General features: G+C 41.3%; 1 protein-coding gene across 17 annotated transcripts in view; it reads right to left on the bottom strand.

Moving 5' to 3' along the window:
• Nucleotides 1–19,066, bottom strand: part of LOC139575965 (tight junction protein ZO-1-like) — a 149,675-nt gene that overhangs the window by 116,051 nt on the left and 14,558 nt on the right. For 10 of the 17 annotated variants that reach the window (XM_071401467.1, XM_071401464.1, XM_071401470.1 and 7 more), the window contains exon 3: nucleotides 4,405–4,446. The exons of the other annotated variants lie outside the window; for them this stretch is intronic. In XM_071401467.1, coding sequence (XP_071257568.1) covers nucleotides 4,405–4,446 — 42 coding nt within the window. The remainder of the gene's footprint in view (nucleotides 1–4,404; nucleotides 4,447–19,066) is intronic. 17 annotated transcript variants of the gene reach the window in all.

The following is a 19,066-nucleotide window of genomic DNA, read 5'->3' as shown; positions in this document are numbered from 1 at the left end:
TCCCAATTACCATTTTATTTGAATGTGACTTGTTGGTCTAAGAATATCTTTCAAATTAATCTTCGAGGCCAGTAACAGATTTCTATCTCAGAAAGTTGTTCGCTGTGGTGATTTTAGCATGCAAATCTTGGTGGGGCAAAAACAATTAAAAGTGGGATGCATGCCAGCAAATCCAAAACACAACATAACACTAAACAATACATTAATTGCACTATAACGGTGACAAATGGTTCCCACAAACTGTTAGGGCCTACATAAAGCTGTCCCAACAGCAGTCCCAACATCTTACCACTGCTACAGCTGGCTATCAGCGAAGCCTTGTCTGGCAGCGAAAAAGACATAGCTGATATGGCTGACTTGCTTAAACAAATGTGGTATCTAATGACAATTGAGATGTACAAACTATGGCATAAGGGGACAACAAGGGGATAAGAGGCAATCCTTAATTTCGATTAAGACATTAATGAGCGAGCTAAGATGGATGTAGTCAATATAACTATTTGTTAAGCACTTTTGAAATGTACAGCGACAGAATTCAAAACATGGGCCGTTTTTACAGTGTTCTCCCTGGACACCCAGTCAGAACCGTAGGATAAATAAAAGGGGGCATATAAGTAGTCAATGAAAGCTCTTACATTATTTGATGATTACATTTCTCTAAAACAGGTTATAGGCTACATGTGCATCACCAAGTCAGAACAGATGGCAAAAGTAAGAGGGGTAAATAGACCAAATTATTAGGGTGAGGCACATGTGTAGTAAGATGTTAGTAGCCCAACACACACTTAGCATTACTTTCTTAGCGACAGTATACATACAGTGGAAGTCAGAAGTTTACATACACCTTAGCCAAATACATTTAAACTCAGTTTTTCACAATTCCTGACATTTAATCTGAGTAAAAATTCCCTGTTTTAGGTCAGTTAGGATCACCACTTTATTTTAAGAAAGTGACATGTCAGAATAATAGCAGAGAGAATGATTTATGTAAGCTTTTATTTCTTTCATCACATTCCCAGTGGGTCAGAAGTTTACATACACTCAATTAGTATTGGGTAGCATTGCCTTTAAATTGTTTAACTTTGGTCAAACGTTTTGGGTAGCCTTCCACAAGCTTCCCACAATAAGTTGGGTGAATTTTGGCCCATTTCTCCTGACAGAGCTGGTGTAACTGAGTCAGGTTTGTTGGCCTCCTTGCTCGCACACGCTTTTTCAGTTCTGCACACAAATTTTCTATAGGATTGAGGTCAGGGCTTTTTGATGGCCACTCCAACACCTTGACTTCGTTGTCCTTAAGCCATTTTGCCACAAATTTGGAAGTATGCTTGGGGTCATTGTCCATTTGGAAGACCCATTTGTGACCAAGCTTTAACTTCCTGATTGATGTCTTGAGATGTTGCTTCAATATATCCACATAATTTTCTTTCCTCATGAAACCATCTATTTTGTGAAGTGCACCAGTCCCTCCTGCAGCAAAGCACCCCCACAACATGATGCTGCCACCCCCGTGCTTCACGGTTGGGATGTTGTTCTTCAGCTTGCAAGCCTCCCTCTTTTTCCTCCAAACATAACGATGATCATTATGGCCAAACAGTTCTATTTTTGTTTCATCAGACCAGAGGACATTTCTCCAAAAAGTAAGATCTTTGTCCCTATGTGCAGTTGCAAACCGTAGTCTGGCTTTTTAATGGCGGTTTTAGAGCAGTGGCTTCTTCCTTGCTGAGCAGCCTTTCAGGTTATGTCGATATAGGACTTGTTTTACTGTGGATATAGGTACTTTTGTACCTGTTTCCTCCAGCATCTTCACAAGGTCCTTTGCTGTTGTTCTGGGATTGATTTTCACTTTTCGCACCAAAGTACGTTCATCTCCAGGAGACAGAACGCATCTCCTTCCTGAGCGGTATGACGGCTGCGTGGTCCCATGGTGTTTATACTTGCGTACTATTGTTTGTGCAGATGAACGTGGTACCTTCCGGCATTTGGAAATTGTTCCTAACGATGAACCAGACTTGTGGAGGTCTAAAAAAATATTTCTGAGGTCTTGGCTGATTTTTAAAAATGTTCCCATGATGTCAAGCAAAGAGGCACTGAGTTTGAAGGTAGGCCTTGAAATACATCCACAGTACACTTCCAATTGACTCAAATGATGTCAATTAGCCTATCAGAAGCTTCTAAAGCTATGACATAATTTTCTGGAATTTTCTAAGCTGTTTAAAGGCCCAGTCAACTTAGTGTATGTAAACTTCTGACCCACTGGAATTGTAATACAGTGAATTATAAGTGACATAATCTGTCTGTAAACAATTGATGTAAAAATTACTTGCGTCATGCACAAAGTAGATGTCCTAACCGACTTTCCAAAACTATAGTTTGTTAAGAAATTTGTGGAGAGTGGTTGAAAAATGAGTTTTAATGACTCCAACTTAAGTATATGTACACTTCCGACTTCAACTGCATCTCCCTGGCATATTACATCATTTATGCAGCAGCATACAATACATTGGACTCACCTTGAACAGGAAGGTGGCGTGGCGGTCCTTCGTGGGAAAATTGTCCAAATTTGGCATTCTCTGGATTTATGATGCTTTCAAAACAACTGGGAATTTAGGGGAAAAAACAAGGTCGAATCATGACGTCATTCATCTTTAGGTCGTAGCGCTAGATAGATGCCGGAATTACAATTCCGAGTTGGATGACCATTCAAAACTTATTTTCCCAGTCGGAGCTCGTTTATTCCCGACATCCCAGTTGTCTTGAACTCACTGAAGTAAAGTTTTCGCAGGTCCAAGTTAAGTTGTTTTGAGCGCGGCACAAATCACGCTTCATTGCCAGCATGGCCATTGTTGAATGTTTATCGTTTTAAATTTGGAAAAGAGACCCTTAATCCCAGATTTGGGACCACACAGCCACTGTCACTGATTCCTTCCAAACCACTAATTGTTGAATTTGCGATTTCTAACTTGTGTAATGTTAATGTCCAATGGCCGATGAGCGTTTTAACTATAATTTCTCTTCATATGACAAGGATTAAGAGGTATTTGCCAGTAGATTATCGACTTGATTCATGACGGCTAGCTAAGATTTAGAAAGTATGATGTTGACAGTCCAATCAAAGCTACTGTACATATAACATGATTTGACGTCATTTTATCTGTGGCCAATGACCTTGAGCACTTCTAATGTAACTCTGTGGCAGCACCCAAGGGGATAGAATTTTTTAGGTCTAACTTTAGACTTGGCGGTGACGTAGTCTGAGTGACAGAACGCTGAGCCAATCACGCAACGCTCCGTACTTTCTGCTGGCTTGCCCCACCACCACAGAAACACCTGCATTTGTTTTTGCAAAAGGCACCTCCAAAAAAAGAGACCCTGTTTGTGTGTGGCTTTATTAACTCAATTATATATTTTTTGTACATTGTTTGAAAAATGATAAGTGACATTAATGCCAAAATAACATGCAAAACAGGCAAGTTTAAACAAACCTAAATTATTTACTTTGCAAAAAATGTGGGGCTCGGGTTGTTTGTGAATAGCCTAAATAAAAACATATGGTAATGAGCGAGAGAGCGCCAACAATTGCAAGATAGAATAATCAAAATGGGAAGTTTAAACAAACCTAAGTTTCTGGCCTCCACCTGACCAAAGCTTTAAATTAAACAAAGTGTGCCGTCGGAAAATCATTGCAAACCAAAAAATGGCCAATAATATAGGCCTACACCAGGCTACTGTCAATAAAATTAGCAGTAAATGTTACTTGTACAAGTTAAACTACTAAACAGATATTTACATTATTGCGTTAGTGTTTATTCATATCCTTGAATTGTGCAACGGGCATTACATAAGCTCCCACAGCAGCACTTTCAATATGCAGGAACAAAAAAATACATGTTGCCAATAAAAGGAATAACCCACATTTGGATAGGCTACAAATCACAAAACAAAGTAAACAAAATATGTACGAAATTAACCAAATAAATGACAGAGCAAATAATTTTAAGGCACACAACAGAAAATTCTAGCCTAGACTACATTTATTTCGAATAAGACGCATCTGTGAACACAGGCTTTGAAATTGCAATGAAAAACCATTGACCATTTTCCTTTTCATTAACCTACCTAAAGGTTTCTGGGAAGGAACACAAGCATGTTCACCTTTTCTGTCTTTGATAGACTGGAGTAACAATATTACCTGCTGTAGGCCTACTGAAAACACGTTCAGACAGAATGCTTTTTTCACAGATGCCTACACTAGGATGGCGACGTTGACCAAGACCTGACATGGTTGGCTCGGCAGACTCCCGAGGCAAGAAAACCTCTCGAGCCAGCTAAGGCATCCCCGGTTCTTTCGGCAGCGGCACCCAGACGTCACCAACCAACAACAAAAAATATAAATAAAAAACTCACCGATGCTTCCAATATGGTGTCAGCATTCTGTGAGGACAGACACTGGGAGACGAGAAGCAAATACACAGAGTGAATATTTTATAAATAACAGACATGAAACAAAACCTGGACAAGGGAAATATAACAACATTAATGCTGACACCGGGATGAAACTGAGGAATACAGATATAGGGGAGGCAATCAAAGTGATGGAGTCTAGGTGAGTCAAATCAAGCGCTGATGCGGGTAACGATGGTGACAGGTGTGCGTAATGAAGAGCAGCCTGGCGCCCTCGAGCACTAGAGAGGGGGAGTGGGAGCAGACGTGACACTGTAGTGTAAGCCTACAACATTTGGTTCCAAATCCCCATTCAAAGTTACTACATATCACCATATGATGGTTTATATTTATACGCACACAAGAAAATACAATATTGGTAAGATGATTTCCACATTGTAGTCTAATGATTAGACTTTAAAAATCAGTGGTTTGTGCATGACACATGCTGCTTTACAGATCCTTTACTGCATTGCTAGGCAACACAACACACTCCCACAGGTAAAACAAATAAATAAACAGATGATACAATCATATATCAACAATGTTTGGATAGGTCAACGGGATGATGGGCCATTCCAGACATCACCCAACCCTAGTTAAAACTTAGGTTTTATTTCATAATTGCCCAACAGAAATGCCTACAAATAAGAAACTTAAAATACCAAACATTATCTTAACCTGAGTATTTCAGTCTCAACACATCTGCTGCTGTCGCCAGTCCTCTCCTCCCCCAAATTGGAGCAGCAGCAGCCTAATCAACTGTTGGGGCTGATTGTCCAGCCAATCACACACTTGATTGACTTATTACCCTCAACTGGGCTCCATTAGTCTCCCAACAGGGAAGGTGCCGGAAAGACACTGGAAGGGCGTGGCAAGAGGGCTTGCCTCCTCCAGTGCCATACCATTGAAAACACACATGCCTATAGGGAGCAGTGTTGGGAAGCTACTCTGAAAATATAGTTTACCAAGCTACCAATTACTTCACTGTTAGAAGTTAAGCTACACTAAAGCAACCCTTAAGAAAAATGTAGTTCACTACATCCAAACTACTTTGTGATAAATTAGCATATGTAAATGTCATAGACTACAAAGTGCAAGAACTGTTCACTTTGGGGTCATATGTTAGCGAAATGTGTAATTTAGCGTATAAAACACAAAAGCTATGTTTCAAGTGAGAATTAGGCAGATCAGATCCCGAAAGTGAAATTATTTTATTTTATTTTTGCAAAAAAAGGTGTCTGTAGTACAAGTCGTTACCTACACTGCTACATGGCAAAGAAAAAGTAATTAACTACTGGAAACACTACCTAGATTTGAATTGTGTTGAACTACCACCAAGCTACTGTAAAATGTAGTTTAATTACTAGTTGTTCACTACTCCCCAACACTGACAGGGAGCCATGCTGTCATCCGGACCACTTTGATCAACACAATTAATCCTAGTGGTCCGTAGAATTGGAAAACACTGCAGGGCAAACTACTGTACTGTCTGTTACAGCTTGGATATAGTACCGTACAGCTATTTTCTGCAGCCCCTACCTCTGTAAACAAACACACAGCCACACGCACACTATCGGACGGCCCTGCCCACTTCTATCAATACCAAGGCACAGGGTGGGGCTGTAGTCATGGCTTGGAATAAGCTTCCGTCTCTCTCAAGCAAAACTATACAAACATCAACCCCTCTGCACTGTCTGGCTGCCTGTATAAAGTGCTGATCAGCAGACTCTATAATGTGCAGATCAATACCTAGATCGTCATGCTATCTATAGAATCTCTGCTCTAATTCCTTGCCTGTCGTGACCTTCCCGGCACCATTAGAAATGAATAGTTACACTGAGAGGAAGGACCAAACATTAGAAACACGAGAGAGAGAGAGAGAAGAGAGAGAGTCTGTTCTGTTTCTCTGTGAGAAATGGTGGTGTCTTTAAGCACCTAATGGATTACGCTTATCTTCATTAAAAAGGAAACATCTATAAGGGCTGTAATGAGAGCTCATGCAACACAGGGGTGATAGAGCACCTCCAGGGAATAATTTGCAGTATGGAGGAGCACTGGCAGTAGAGCACACTTAAGGGCTATTCTCTTTCTCTTTGATATAGGTCTGAATAGTACCAGGGAGGCCAATCATATACTGTTCCTGGCCAGTGAAGCTCCATTCCAGCTTCGTTGTGTACTGAGGTTGGCAACGCAACACCACTGGCTAGTATATAATGGAAGATACGAGACTTGGGGAGAAAAAAGGAAAACTCTTAAGCTGTAGCCTACGTTATTATGTTCACCAGCCAATCAGAAAAAAGGGAAATAAACCTGCAGAGAAACTCTCTGATTGTGGCACCTGATCATTTGTGAAATCCGCTTAAAAGATAGGTAAGGATAATCATGGACACAGGGTTAGGGTCAAATCCATCTTAACTCACCATGTATGAATTGAAAAAAAATCCCACTGTGTAAAAATAACTTAAATTATTATAATATTTTTTTTTAATGTCAAATACATTTTCTGAATTGTCTGACTTCAAATGAAATGAGCCTAACCTTGTGTGGAAAAGGTCACAATAATACCATTATCGTAAGAGTGGTTAGAGGGATTCAGACATGGCTGAACACGACAGAGATGAGCGCAGGCTTGATCGTTTGTGTATAGGTGTGTGTATATACACTACCGTTCAAAAGTTTGGGGTCTGTAGGTATGCGAGGGAATGTAGGTATGCTTAACGATGGTGGCAGGAGTGCGTAATGCTGGGGAGCCTGGCGCCTTCGAGCGCCAGGGAGGGGGAGCGGGAGCAGGCGTGACAATTGGAAAACAGGAGTGATGGTTGCTGATAAATGGCCTCTGTACGCCTTTGTAGATATTCCATAAAAAATCAGCCATTTACAGCTACAATAGTCATTCACAACATTAACAATGTCTACACTGTATTTCCGATCAATTTGATGTAATTTTAATGGACAAAAATGTTTGATTTTCTTTCAAAAACAAGGACATTTCTAAGTGACCCCAAACTTTTGAACAGTAGTGTATAATCGTGTGTGTGTGTGTGTGTGTGTGTGTGTGTGTGTGTGTGTGTGTGTGTGTGTGTGTGTGTGTGTGTGTGTGTGTGTGTACGCTGTATGTGCAAATTAATAGAAGGACAATGTGATGTCAAGGGTAAACAGCTCCTGTGGGGGAAGGAGGTAGGCCTCTGTATACCATTTTTTTCTGTACTGGTACATTTTCACAACTTAGTACAAAACTCAAAACAGATCATCAAAAAGGCAAAATCATAGTCAGTCTGTGTTTCATCTAGAAATTAAACATGTTTCACATTGCAATACATGCTCATACACTGTAAAAACACCCACTAATCTAGTTGTTTCATCTAATTACTATTGAGTAAATGGTTCCACAGCCTTTATTTAGTTTACGGAACTTTTCAGTCAAAGTGTTACCTGAACGTTTTCAGTTGGCCCAAACTAAACTCCAAAATGAGAAAACGTAGGCACATTTTTTGACAATTTCAAATTATGTGTTTGCTCAATTTGTTTGATATGTTCATTCAACTACACAATTTGAGTCTACAATCCATACAGTTGAAGTCAGAAGTTTACATACACCTAAGCCAAATACATTTAAACTCAGTTTTTCACAATTCCTAACATTTAATCCTAGTAAAAATTCCCTGTCTTAGGTCAGTTAGGATCACCACTTTATTTTAAGAAAGTGACATGTCAGAATAATAGAGAGAATGATTTATGTAAGCTTTTATTTCTTTCATCACATTCCCAGTGGGTCAGAAGTTTACATACACTCAATTAGTATTGGGTAGCATTGCCTTTAAATTGTTTAACTTGGGTCAAACGTTTCGGGTAGCCTTCCACAAGCTTCCCACAATAAGTTGGGTGAATTTTGGCCCATTTCTCCTGACAGAGCTGGTGTAACTGAGTCAGGTTTGTTGGCCTCCTTGCTCGCACACGCTTTTTCAGTTCTGCACACAAATTTTCTATAGGATTGAGGTCAGGGCTTTTTGATGGCCACTCCAACACCTTGACTTCGTTGTCCTTAAGCCATTTTGCCACAAATTTGGAAGTATGCTTGGGGTCATTGTCCATTTGGAAGACCCATTTGTGACCAAGCTTTAACTTCCTGATTGATGTCTTGAGATGTTGCTTCAATATATCCACATAATTTTCTTTCCTCATGAAACCATCTATTTTGTGAAGTGCACCAGTCCCTCCTGCAGCAAAGCACCCCCACAACATGATGCTGCCACCCCCGTGCTTCACGGTTGGGATGTTGTTCTTCAGCTTGCAAGCCTCCCTCTTTTTCCTCCAAACATAACGATGATCATTATGGCCAAACAGTTCTATTTTTGTTTCATCAGACCAGAGGACATTTCTCCAAAAAGTACGATCTTTGTCCCCATGTGCAGTTGCAAACCGTAGTCTGGCTTTTTTATGGTGGTTTTGGAGCAGTGGCTTCTTCATTGCTGAGCGGCCTTTCAGGTTATGTCGATATAGGACTCGTTTTACTGTGGATATAGATACTTTTGTACCTGTTTCCTCCAGCATCTTCACAAGGTCCTTTGCTGTTGTTCTGGGATTGATTTGCACTTTTGCACCAAAGTACGTTCATCTCTAGGAGACAGAACGCGTCTCCTTCCTGAGCGGTATGACGGCTGCGCGGTCCCATGGTGTTTATACTTGCGTACTATTGTTTGTACAGATGAACGTGGTACCTTCAGGCATTTGGAAATTTCTCCCAAGGATGAACCAGACTTGTAGAGGTCTACATTTCTTTTCCTGAGGTCTTGGCTGATTTCTTTTGATTTCCCCATGATGTCAAGCAAAGAGGCACTGAGTTTGAAGGTATGCCTTGAAATACATCCACAGGTACACCTCCAATTGACTCAAATTATGTCAATTAGCCTATCAGAAGCTTCTAAAGCCATGACATAATTTTCTGGAATTTTCCAAGCTGTTTAAAGGCACAGTCAACTTAGCGTATATAACTTCTGACCCACTGGAATTGTGATACAGTGAGTTATAAGTGAAATAATCTGTCTGTAAACAATTGTTGGAAAAATTACTTATGTCATGCACCAAGTAGATGTCCTAACCAACTTGCCAAAACTATAGTTTGTTAACAAGAAATGTATGGAGTGGTTGAAAAACGAGTTTTAATGATTCCAACCTAAGTGTATGTAAACTTCCGACTTCAACTGTAAGTACAATGAAATGAGGTAAAATACAATACATGATTACGATAATAGAGATTGTCCCATGAGCGTACCACCCTCCTTCAGCCATGGATGAGGCATGCAATAACATCAATCCAGACCTGTCAGGCTTAGATTCGCCATGCCAAAAGGTTTTTCCCCAGGTGCATGAACAATGATGTCGATGAGAACCTATGGCCAAATGTTCAAGACAGGCTTGATGCAAGGTAATGCCTGATAAACTTTGTTTCTTTCATTTATTTCATTTGATTACAGTACACCTATGTTGTAATTATATCTGAACAATACATTTATTTTTTGCATCAATGACTGTAAAATATGTCTTCAATGATCACACCTTGGGACATAAATTATGGAAATGTGATGTTCAGTTCATTTTAATGGGTAGTGAAAGTGTATTACCTAATGTGAAAACAGTGTAATGTACTGTAATTTACTGGACTGTAGCATATTACATTGAAAGGGCAATTTTGAAACATGCATCTTGCATTTTTTGCTATTGGATTAACTGGTTATTAAAATAACTACATTGAGAAGATATCATTATATTGTGTTTTGGTGATTAAATCAATGGTTTTGTGGTCAAAGATGACTTCAAACTAAATTAATTCACAATAAAATGTTTTGAATATGAGACTTGCTGTGTTGCAAGTGTAACCAGTTTAGAGTTTTGTACTAAAAGTTTAGAAAATTCACCACATACTGGTGAAAATAGCACCAAAGCAAATGAAAACAATTTTAAATAAGGGTTTGGCTATGACTACGGATAGCATTATCCACAGGACATTCTACAGTGTGTGTGTAAAGTGTGGGTGTGATGTGCCTGTGTGCCTCTCAATGTTACAAACCACATGATTACAGCTTAATAATGCACCACTTGTTAGGTAGGTATCAGTGACAATAACACATGCATTTGCAGGGACCCTAGAGGCTTCGGAGCAGAGTAACGGCGCATCTGTGGTCAATTTGAAAGGCTGCCAGCTAATCCAGACTCCATGTGCCGCCCGCCATTGTTTGTTTGTTTATTTTTGTGCTTGTTCTCCTGTGTTCAGCAGACACCAAGCACTTCATCTACCCCTAATGCACCAGACAAGGATGAATGCAATGATTTACTCATAGATCTAGTGTATTTCCATGAGCTATATTTATTATATTATGATAAAAAGAGACCTGAGTGAAATTGGCATCGGCTGCATGTGTGGCAAAGGTAGTGTGGTGTGATCATGTGCGTGTGTGCATGCATATACGCTTGTTCATAAATGTGTGTTCCCGTGTGTTGGAGGTTGGATGCGTGCAGTTGGGCTACCCTGGAGCGGGAGGCACCTGACTGCTCCACAGCTGGGCCTCTGACACGACAGAATCAGCCAAAGCAACACAGACAGGCTACAGTCCCAACACACACACACGCACACACACACACACACACACACACACACACACACACACACACACACACACACACACACACACACACACACACACACACACACACACACACACACACACACACACACACACACACACACACACACACACACACACACACACACACACACACACACACACACACACACACACGGCGTGACTGACTGGGTTTACTAGGCTAACTGGGGTTATTGGCAGTGTATCAGCGCAGTGATCTGCACTAAGAGATGCCTGTGACCCTAAAGCGTAAAGCTCCATTGTGTTAATTAGACGGATTGTTCAGCAATAATCAGCTTACTGTGGGGTTGTTCTAACACCTATTCTAGATGTTTACACCTGTAATACAGGTGAACGCTCACAAACACACACACACACACGTGCGTACACATACATATATACAGTGGGGAGAACAAGTATTTGATACACTGCCGATTTTGAAGGTTTTCCTACTTACAAAGCATGTAGAGGTCTGTAATTTTTATCATAGGTACACTTCAACTGTGAGAGACGGAATCTAAAACAAAAATCAAAAAAATCACATTGTATGATTTTTAAGTAATTAATTTGCATTTTATTGCATGACATAAGTATTTGATCACCTACCAACCAGTAAGAATTCCGGCTCTCACAGACCTGTTAGTTTTTCTTTAAGAAGCCCTCCTGTTCTCCACTCATTACCTGTATTAACTGCACCTGTTTGAACTTGTTACCTGTATAAAAGACACCTGTACACACACTCAATCAAACAGACTCCAATCTCTCCACAATGGCCAAGACCAGAGAGCTGTGTAAGGACATCAGGGATAAAATTGTAGACCTGCACAAGGCTGGGATGGGCTACAGGACAATAGGCAAGCAGCTTGGTGAGAAGGCAACAACTGTTGGCGCAATTATTAGAAAATGGAAGAAGTTGAAGATGACGGTCAACCACCCTCGGTCTGGGGCTCCATGCAAGATCTCACCTCGTGGGGCATCAATGATCATGAGAAAGGTGAGGGATCAGCCCATAACTACACGGCAGGACCTGGTCAATGACCTGAAGAGAGCTGGGACCACAGTCTCAAAGAAAACCATTAGTAACACACTACACCGTCATGGATTGAAATCCTGCAGCGCATGCAAGGTCCCCCTGCTCAAGCCAGCGCATTTCCAGGCCCGTCTGAAGTTTGCCAATGACCATCTGGATGATCCAGAGGAGGAATGGGAGAAGGTCATGTGGTCTGATGAGACAAAAATAGAGCTTTTTGGTCTAAACTCCACTCGCCGTGTTTGGAGGAAGAAGAAGGTTGAGTACAACCCCAAGAACACCCTCCCAACCGTGAAGCATGGAGGTGGAAACATCATTCTTTGGGGATGCTTTTCTGCAAAGGGGACAGGACGACTGCACCATATTGAGGGGAGGATGGATGGGGCCATGTATCGCGAGATCTTGGCCAAAAACCTCCTTCCCTCAGTAAGAGCATTGAAGATGGGTCGTGGCTGGATCTTCCAGCATGACAACGACCCGAAACACACAGCCAGGGCAACTAAGGAGTGGCTCCGTAAGAAGCATCTCAAGGTCCTGGAGTGGCCTAGCCAGTCTCCAGACCTGAACCCAATAGAAAATCTTTGGAGGGAGCTGAAAGTCCGTATTGCCCAGCGACAGCCCCGAAACCTGAAGGATCTGGAGAAGGTCTGTATGGAGGAGTGGGCCAAAATCCCTGCTGCAGTGTGTGCAAACCTGGTCAATAACTACAGGAAACGTATGATCTTTGTAATTGCAAACAAAGGTTTCTGTACCAAATATTAAGTTCTGCTTTTCTGATGTATCAAATACTTATGTCATGCAATAAAATGCAAATTAATTACTTAAAAATCATACAATGTGATTTTCTGGATTTTTGTTTTAGATTCCGTCTCTCACAGTTGAAGTGTACCTATGATAAAAATTACAGACCTCTACATGCTTTGTAAGTTGGAAAACCTGCAAAATCGGCAGTGTATCAAATACTTGTTCTCCCCACTGTATATGCACACGTCTGCACACTCATACAAGCACCCTCAAGACCAATGAGGTAAGAAAGGCCTTAACCCTGATATACATTGCAGTTTTTCCACTGACTGTTGTTTTCTAAGAACAAAGTCCCAGCCATGTGGGAGTTGTGAGTAATAAGATGAGTGTGTGGGTCTGCCTACACATGGGAAATATCTTCCATCTATTCCGAACACTCTGCAGCCCTTTTTTCTCTCATCCCCCATAAACTGTATCCATGTTATAACCTCTACTCCTCCCTCTCATTCATCACCCTACACCTCTCATCCATTCCTCATCTCTCTCCCCTCTGTCTCTCTCTGCGCTAGGCTCTCTCACTGGAGTATGCAGGGAGTTTTCATCACCTGCAGAATAGAATCATTGCAGACAAAGGCAGTTGCAGTTATCAGTCATCTCACTACACTGTGTTTACCAAATCAAATCAAAGTATATTTGTCACGTGCGCCGAATTCAACAAGTGTAGACCTTACAGTGAAATGCTTACTTACAGGCTCTAACCAATAGTGCGAAAAAAAGGTATGTGTGTGTGTGTGTGTGCATTTTTCTGTTTGTGTGTGTGTGTGTGTGTGTGTGTGTGTGTGTGTGTGTGTGTGTGTGTGTGTGTGTGTGTGTGTGTGTGTGTGTGTGTGTGTGTGTAGGTAAGTAAAGAAATAAAACAACAGTAAAAATACATTTGAAAATAAGAGTAGCAAGGCTATATACAGGCACCGGTTAGTCAGGCTTATTGAGGTAGTATGTACATGTAGGTATGGTTGAAGTGACTATGCATATATGATGAACAGAGTAGCAGTAGCGTAAAAGGAGGGGTTGGCGGGAGGTGGGACACAATGCAGATATCCCAGTTAGCCAATGTGCGGGAGCACTGGTTGGTCGGGCCAATTGAGGTAGTATGTACATGAATGTATAGTTAAAGTGACTATGCATATAAGATAAACAGAGAGTAGCAGCAGCGTAAAAGAGGGGTTGGGGGGGCACACAATGCAAATAGTTCGGGTAACCATTGGTTCGGGTAACCACTGTTTGTCCTAGACTTCGCACTCCGGTACAAAGGGGCTCTGCCTATGTTTACTGTACCTCCTAATTATCATACACAGGCGAAGAGTCTGAAAAGAGTTGCACAACAATGCATTCAACTTAAATGAGTCTTCTGCATTTAACCCAACCCTGCTGAATCAGAAAGGTGAGGGGGGCTGCCTTAATCGACGCCCGGGGAGCAGTGGTTGTTTGGGGTTAAAATGAAGGCTCTTCGTGTACAGAACAGACAAGTCAATAACGCTCAATGACATGTGGAACATTTCTCGACAACCTCCTTAATGAGTCTTGAAAAGCTGCTCCTTTGTCCAAAGGTAAGTACAGTATACCTGAAGACATAAACTGATCACAAATCTCCCCTCTCAGCTCATTAGTCTCAGGGAGAGTCCGTTTCAGTTCCATGGCATTGTTCTATATAATCGATCCTCTCTGCTTCAGGGCTGCCAGACATTGGCAGCTGCTTTGGATTAGAAGACAAATGGGGGAGCCGTAGGTTTTCCCTGAATAATTAATAACAGCATTCCCAGGTGAGTTACATCTCCAAACTGCCTCCTTCTTACTGCATACGCCTTCTGGAGGCTCCAGCGCTAAAGGACCTTTCTTTCTCCTCAGCTAACATTTACAAAAATAACTAGAACCGCAAGAAAAACACTGCATTATGGAGTAGATCATTTTCTTCATCAATTATTCATGTTTTTGACTCCCGTTCGTAAACCTCTATTACAATGGTCCTGGGCTACGTGAGGGAGAAAATGGATGCTAATGCGGCGACTGCATGTGAAGAAGCTAATGCAATGGCTATGAACTCAGTGAAGTGAAATGAAAACTGTCTCATATTGTCCTGTGCCATTGTGATAGTCCTGAGTTGGAAAACAAGAGGGGATAGTGCCTGGTAGGCAGGGGATGCTATTGAAATATGGGGAGAGAACATGAAGTGATGTAGCGAGGAAGAAGAGATGGAGATACTATTATAAATATCTTCTCTTGAGTGTCTTTGAAGAGTAGCCTGATTGAAGGATGACTCAGCTTTGAATAGGAAATCATATAGAATCATTGTGATTACCTTCCATTCCCTCTATCTCTGATCCCTCGATTCAGGTAAATTCAGTAAAATCATATCTGGAACATTCTATAGAAATATCTAATCCAAATTTAATCTAATTCACATTTGACTGGTATATACAGTGCATTCGGAAAGTATTCAGACTTTTTCCACATTTGTTACGTTACAGCCTTATTCTAAAATGGGGGGAAAAAATCGTCAACAATCTACACACAATACCCCATAATGACAAAGTGAAAACAGCTTTTTAGATTTTTTGCAAATGTATTCAAAATAAAAAACAGATACCTTATTTACATAAGTATTCAGACCCTTTTCTATGAGACTTGAGCTCAGGTGCATCCTGTTTCTACAACTTGATTGGAGTCCACCTGGAGTAAATTTAATTGATAGGAAATTATTTGGAAAGGCACACACTTGTCTATATAAGGTCCCACGGTTGACAGTGCATGTCAGAGCTCTGAGACAGGATTGTGTCAAGGCACAAATCTGGGGAAGGGTACCAAAAATATTCTGCAGCATTGAAGGTCCCCAAGAACACGATGGCCTACCTCATTCTTAAATGGAAGAAGTTTGGAACCACCAAGACTCTTCCTAGAGCTGGCCACCCGGCCAAATTGAGCAATTGAGAAGGGCCTTGGCCAGGGAGGTGACCAAAAACTCAATAGTCACTCTGACAGAGCTCCAGAGTTCCTCTGTGGAGATGGGAGAACCTTCCTGAAGGACAACCATCTCTGCAATACTCCACCAATCAGGCCTTTATGGTAGAGTGGCCAGGCAGAAGCCACTCCTCAGTGAAAGGCACGTGACAGCCCGCTTGGAATTTGCCAAAAGGCATCTAAAGGACTCTCAGACCATGAGAAACAAGACTCTCCGGTCTGATGAAACCAAGATTAAACTCTTTGGCCTGAATGCCAAGTGTCACGTCTGGGGGAAACTTGGAACCATCTCTATGGTGAAGCATGGTGGTGGCAGCATCATGCTGTGGGGATGTTTTTCAGTGGCAGGGAGTGGGAGACTAGTCAGGACCAAGGTAAAGATGAACGGTGCAAAGTACAGAGAGATCCTTGATGAAAACCTGCTCCAGAGCATTCAGGACCTCAGACTGGGGAAAACCTAAGCACACAGCCAAGACAAGAGGAGTGGCTTCGGGACAAGTCTCTGAATGTCCTTGATTGGCCCAGCCAGAGCCCGGACTTGAACCATATCCAACATCTCTGGAGAGACCTGAAAATAGCCGTGCAGCGACGCTCCCCATCCAAACTGAGAGCTTGAGAGGATCTGCAGAGAAGAATGGGAGAAACTCCCCAAATACAAGTGTGCCAAGCTTGTAGCGTCATACACAAGAAGACTCAAGGTTGTAATCACTGCCAAAGGTGAGTAAAGGGTCTGAATTCTTATGCAAATGTGATATTTCCATTTTTTATTTCTAATAAATCTTTGTCATTATGGGGTATTGTGTGTAGATTGATGAGGAAAAAAATAATTGAATTCATTTTAGAATAAGGCTGTAACGTAAACAAAATGTGGAAAAAGTCAAGGGGTCTGAATAATTTCTCTCTCTCTCTCTCAGTTTTCTGACATCTACCTCTCTCTTTCTCTCTATCTCTCTCTCTCGGTTCTCTGACATCTACCTCTCTCTTTCTATCTCTCTCTCTCGGTTCTCTGACATCTACATCTCTCTTTCTCTCTCTCTCTATCTCTCTCTCTCTCAGTTCTCTGACATCTACCTCTCTCTTACAATCTCATTTGTGATAGTGATATGGTGCTCCAAATCTTTCAGTGAAGAACACTGACTGCCAGCATAGATAGCCAGGCTAGGCCTTGGGCTAAAACCTCCTCCTCCATCTTGAGCAATAGATTTTCTCTCTGAATTACATGTAACATCTGAAACATTCCCCTCCTATTTGAGGAGTATACGACCCCTAGGGAGGGAATACAAAAAGGGAGATAGAGAGTTAGTTATGTGGTTTAAATGGTTCGCTGTGGGTATTCCTTTTACACACTTCTTCAATGTAAGGGTGTCCCATCGCTAGTCAAGGAAACCTCAAAATTGTGTTCAGTGGAGCCATACAATCACCAGGACATAAAGTCCTTGTATTGTGTTCATGACTGAAGAATAGGCAACCCTCCAAGGGCCTGGCTGGCAGGGTGTAACAGGAAGGCCATTGAGGCTCTGGGGAACACTTACCCTGTCACTCAGACTCTTTTTTGCACACACACCAATAAAGTCAAAATTAACTTCAGCCGTTAAAACTGTAGGCCTATATGAAATTACAGCATTAATAGAGCTATTAATTTTGACTTCGATACTGATACCAGGTTTAGTATCACAATACTCGATACCATCACGATACTTGATACCAAAACGATACCACAGCAAAAAAAGAAGGCGTATTAGTCAAAATCACAGAATGGCACTTGATCCAGACAGATCTTTTGAGTTCAATATCATTACATCTGAAATGTTGGGATTTTGAATGTATGCATTAATTAATCAATTAAACAATCATACAATCAATTCAACACTGTTTTTTTTTGCAATCTAACTACATAACAACATAATGGTAATCATTTATTTGAATGGTAAATCTATTGATAATATGGGTAACTCAAGATGTAGCCTACTGTAGGTCTATTCACAATTCAGGTGTGTGGATGCATTGAATTACTGATCTTGTTTTGTTGATTTCATGGGGCTACAGATGAAAAACAATCTGTTTACCTTCCAGTTGGGACTTATTTTATTGTACTGATCAACAACGTTTGCATAGAAGAAGCAATCTCTTTAAGACCCATGACGTCATTCACACAGAGTCTGTTCAAGGCTTGAGCAAAGATAATCTTGACTGGGAGAGACATGAGGTTGGGGGAGACTAAGTGAATGAATACAGATTTTGGTGACAATCAGCTTTGTAATCAGCTATATTTTTGCGTTATAGTTTGCATATAATCACAAACAAGGTACTCTAGTGAATTGATGTTGGCTTCATCTGTAAGCTAGCAAGGAAATCTAGCCTACAAAGCTGGAAGCTACCGGTATCTTCTTGCATTGTGGTGTTCTAGCCTGTACTGGACATTGTTTAGAGGAACAGTAATTAGCCGTTTCAACATTTCGGCCGTGTCGCATTATTCAAGTGTGTTAACTTCTGTACTGCATAAGTGGTAATGCAGCCCAGGCTCCCAGTGAGTTCAGTGGTTCTTCATGGCAGGCTAGAGCTAGCAATGAGGAAGTGACAATGGCTGCGCTGATAGACAGACTTGATACGCTCTCAATCAGTAGACGGCGTGAGACACGTTTGACAGAAGTACCGAAAGTAACAAAAATTCTAGTACCAAATCGTTTTTCATGTTCTAGAATCGAAAAAAAGCACAGAAGTTTCGGTATAACGTGCAACACTAGTGTGAGTGTATTGCTGGATTGTAGCTTGCTATACTAGAAATTAATGATTACATGTATGAGGAATGTGTATGGTGGGGTCAATGGAGGTTGGATAAGAAGTATGGGTCTGGAAAGTTACTAAGTGAGGGACAAGGCAATCACTTGGCTGCGGTCACTGATAAGGTTGGATAGCTATGGATTAGTGAGGAATGGGGGCCGAGGTCAGGTCAGATGAAGGGAGAAGAAATAGCTTTATTACACACTTCACTTAGCTTCCTGACTAGCAACAAATATGTATTGGCTGTCTAAATGTGCAAGGAGGAGTATAAATACTTGTGCTGGTCGAAACATGGCTTTGTCTTTTCAGCGGTTTACCCATTGAGTGAATAAACTTGGTTTGAATAAACTTGTTTTGAGCTTTGACTAGTTGTCTGTTAGTTTTTCACTGTTTGTCAGAACCTAACAGTATG

The sequence above is a fragment of the Salvelinus alpinus genome, chromosome 5 (assembly GCF_045679555.1).
Source record: "Salvelinus alpinus chromosome 5, SLU_Salpinus.1, whole genome shotgun sequence".
NCBI classification, from domain to species: Eukaryota; Metazoa; Chordata; class Actinopteri; order Salmoniformes; family Salmonidae; genus Salvelinus; species Salvelinus alpinus.
The sequence above is the reverse complement of the archived record's forward strand: the minus strand, read 5'-3'. Positions and strand labels throughout refer to the sequence as shown.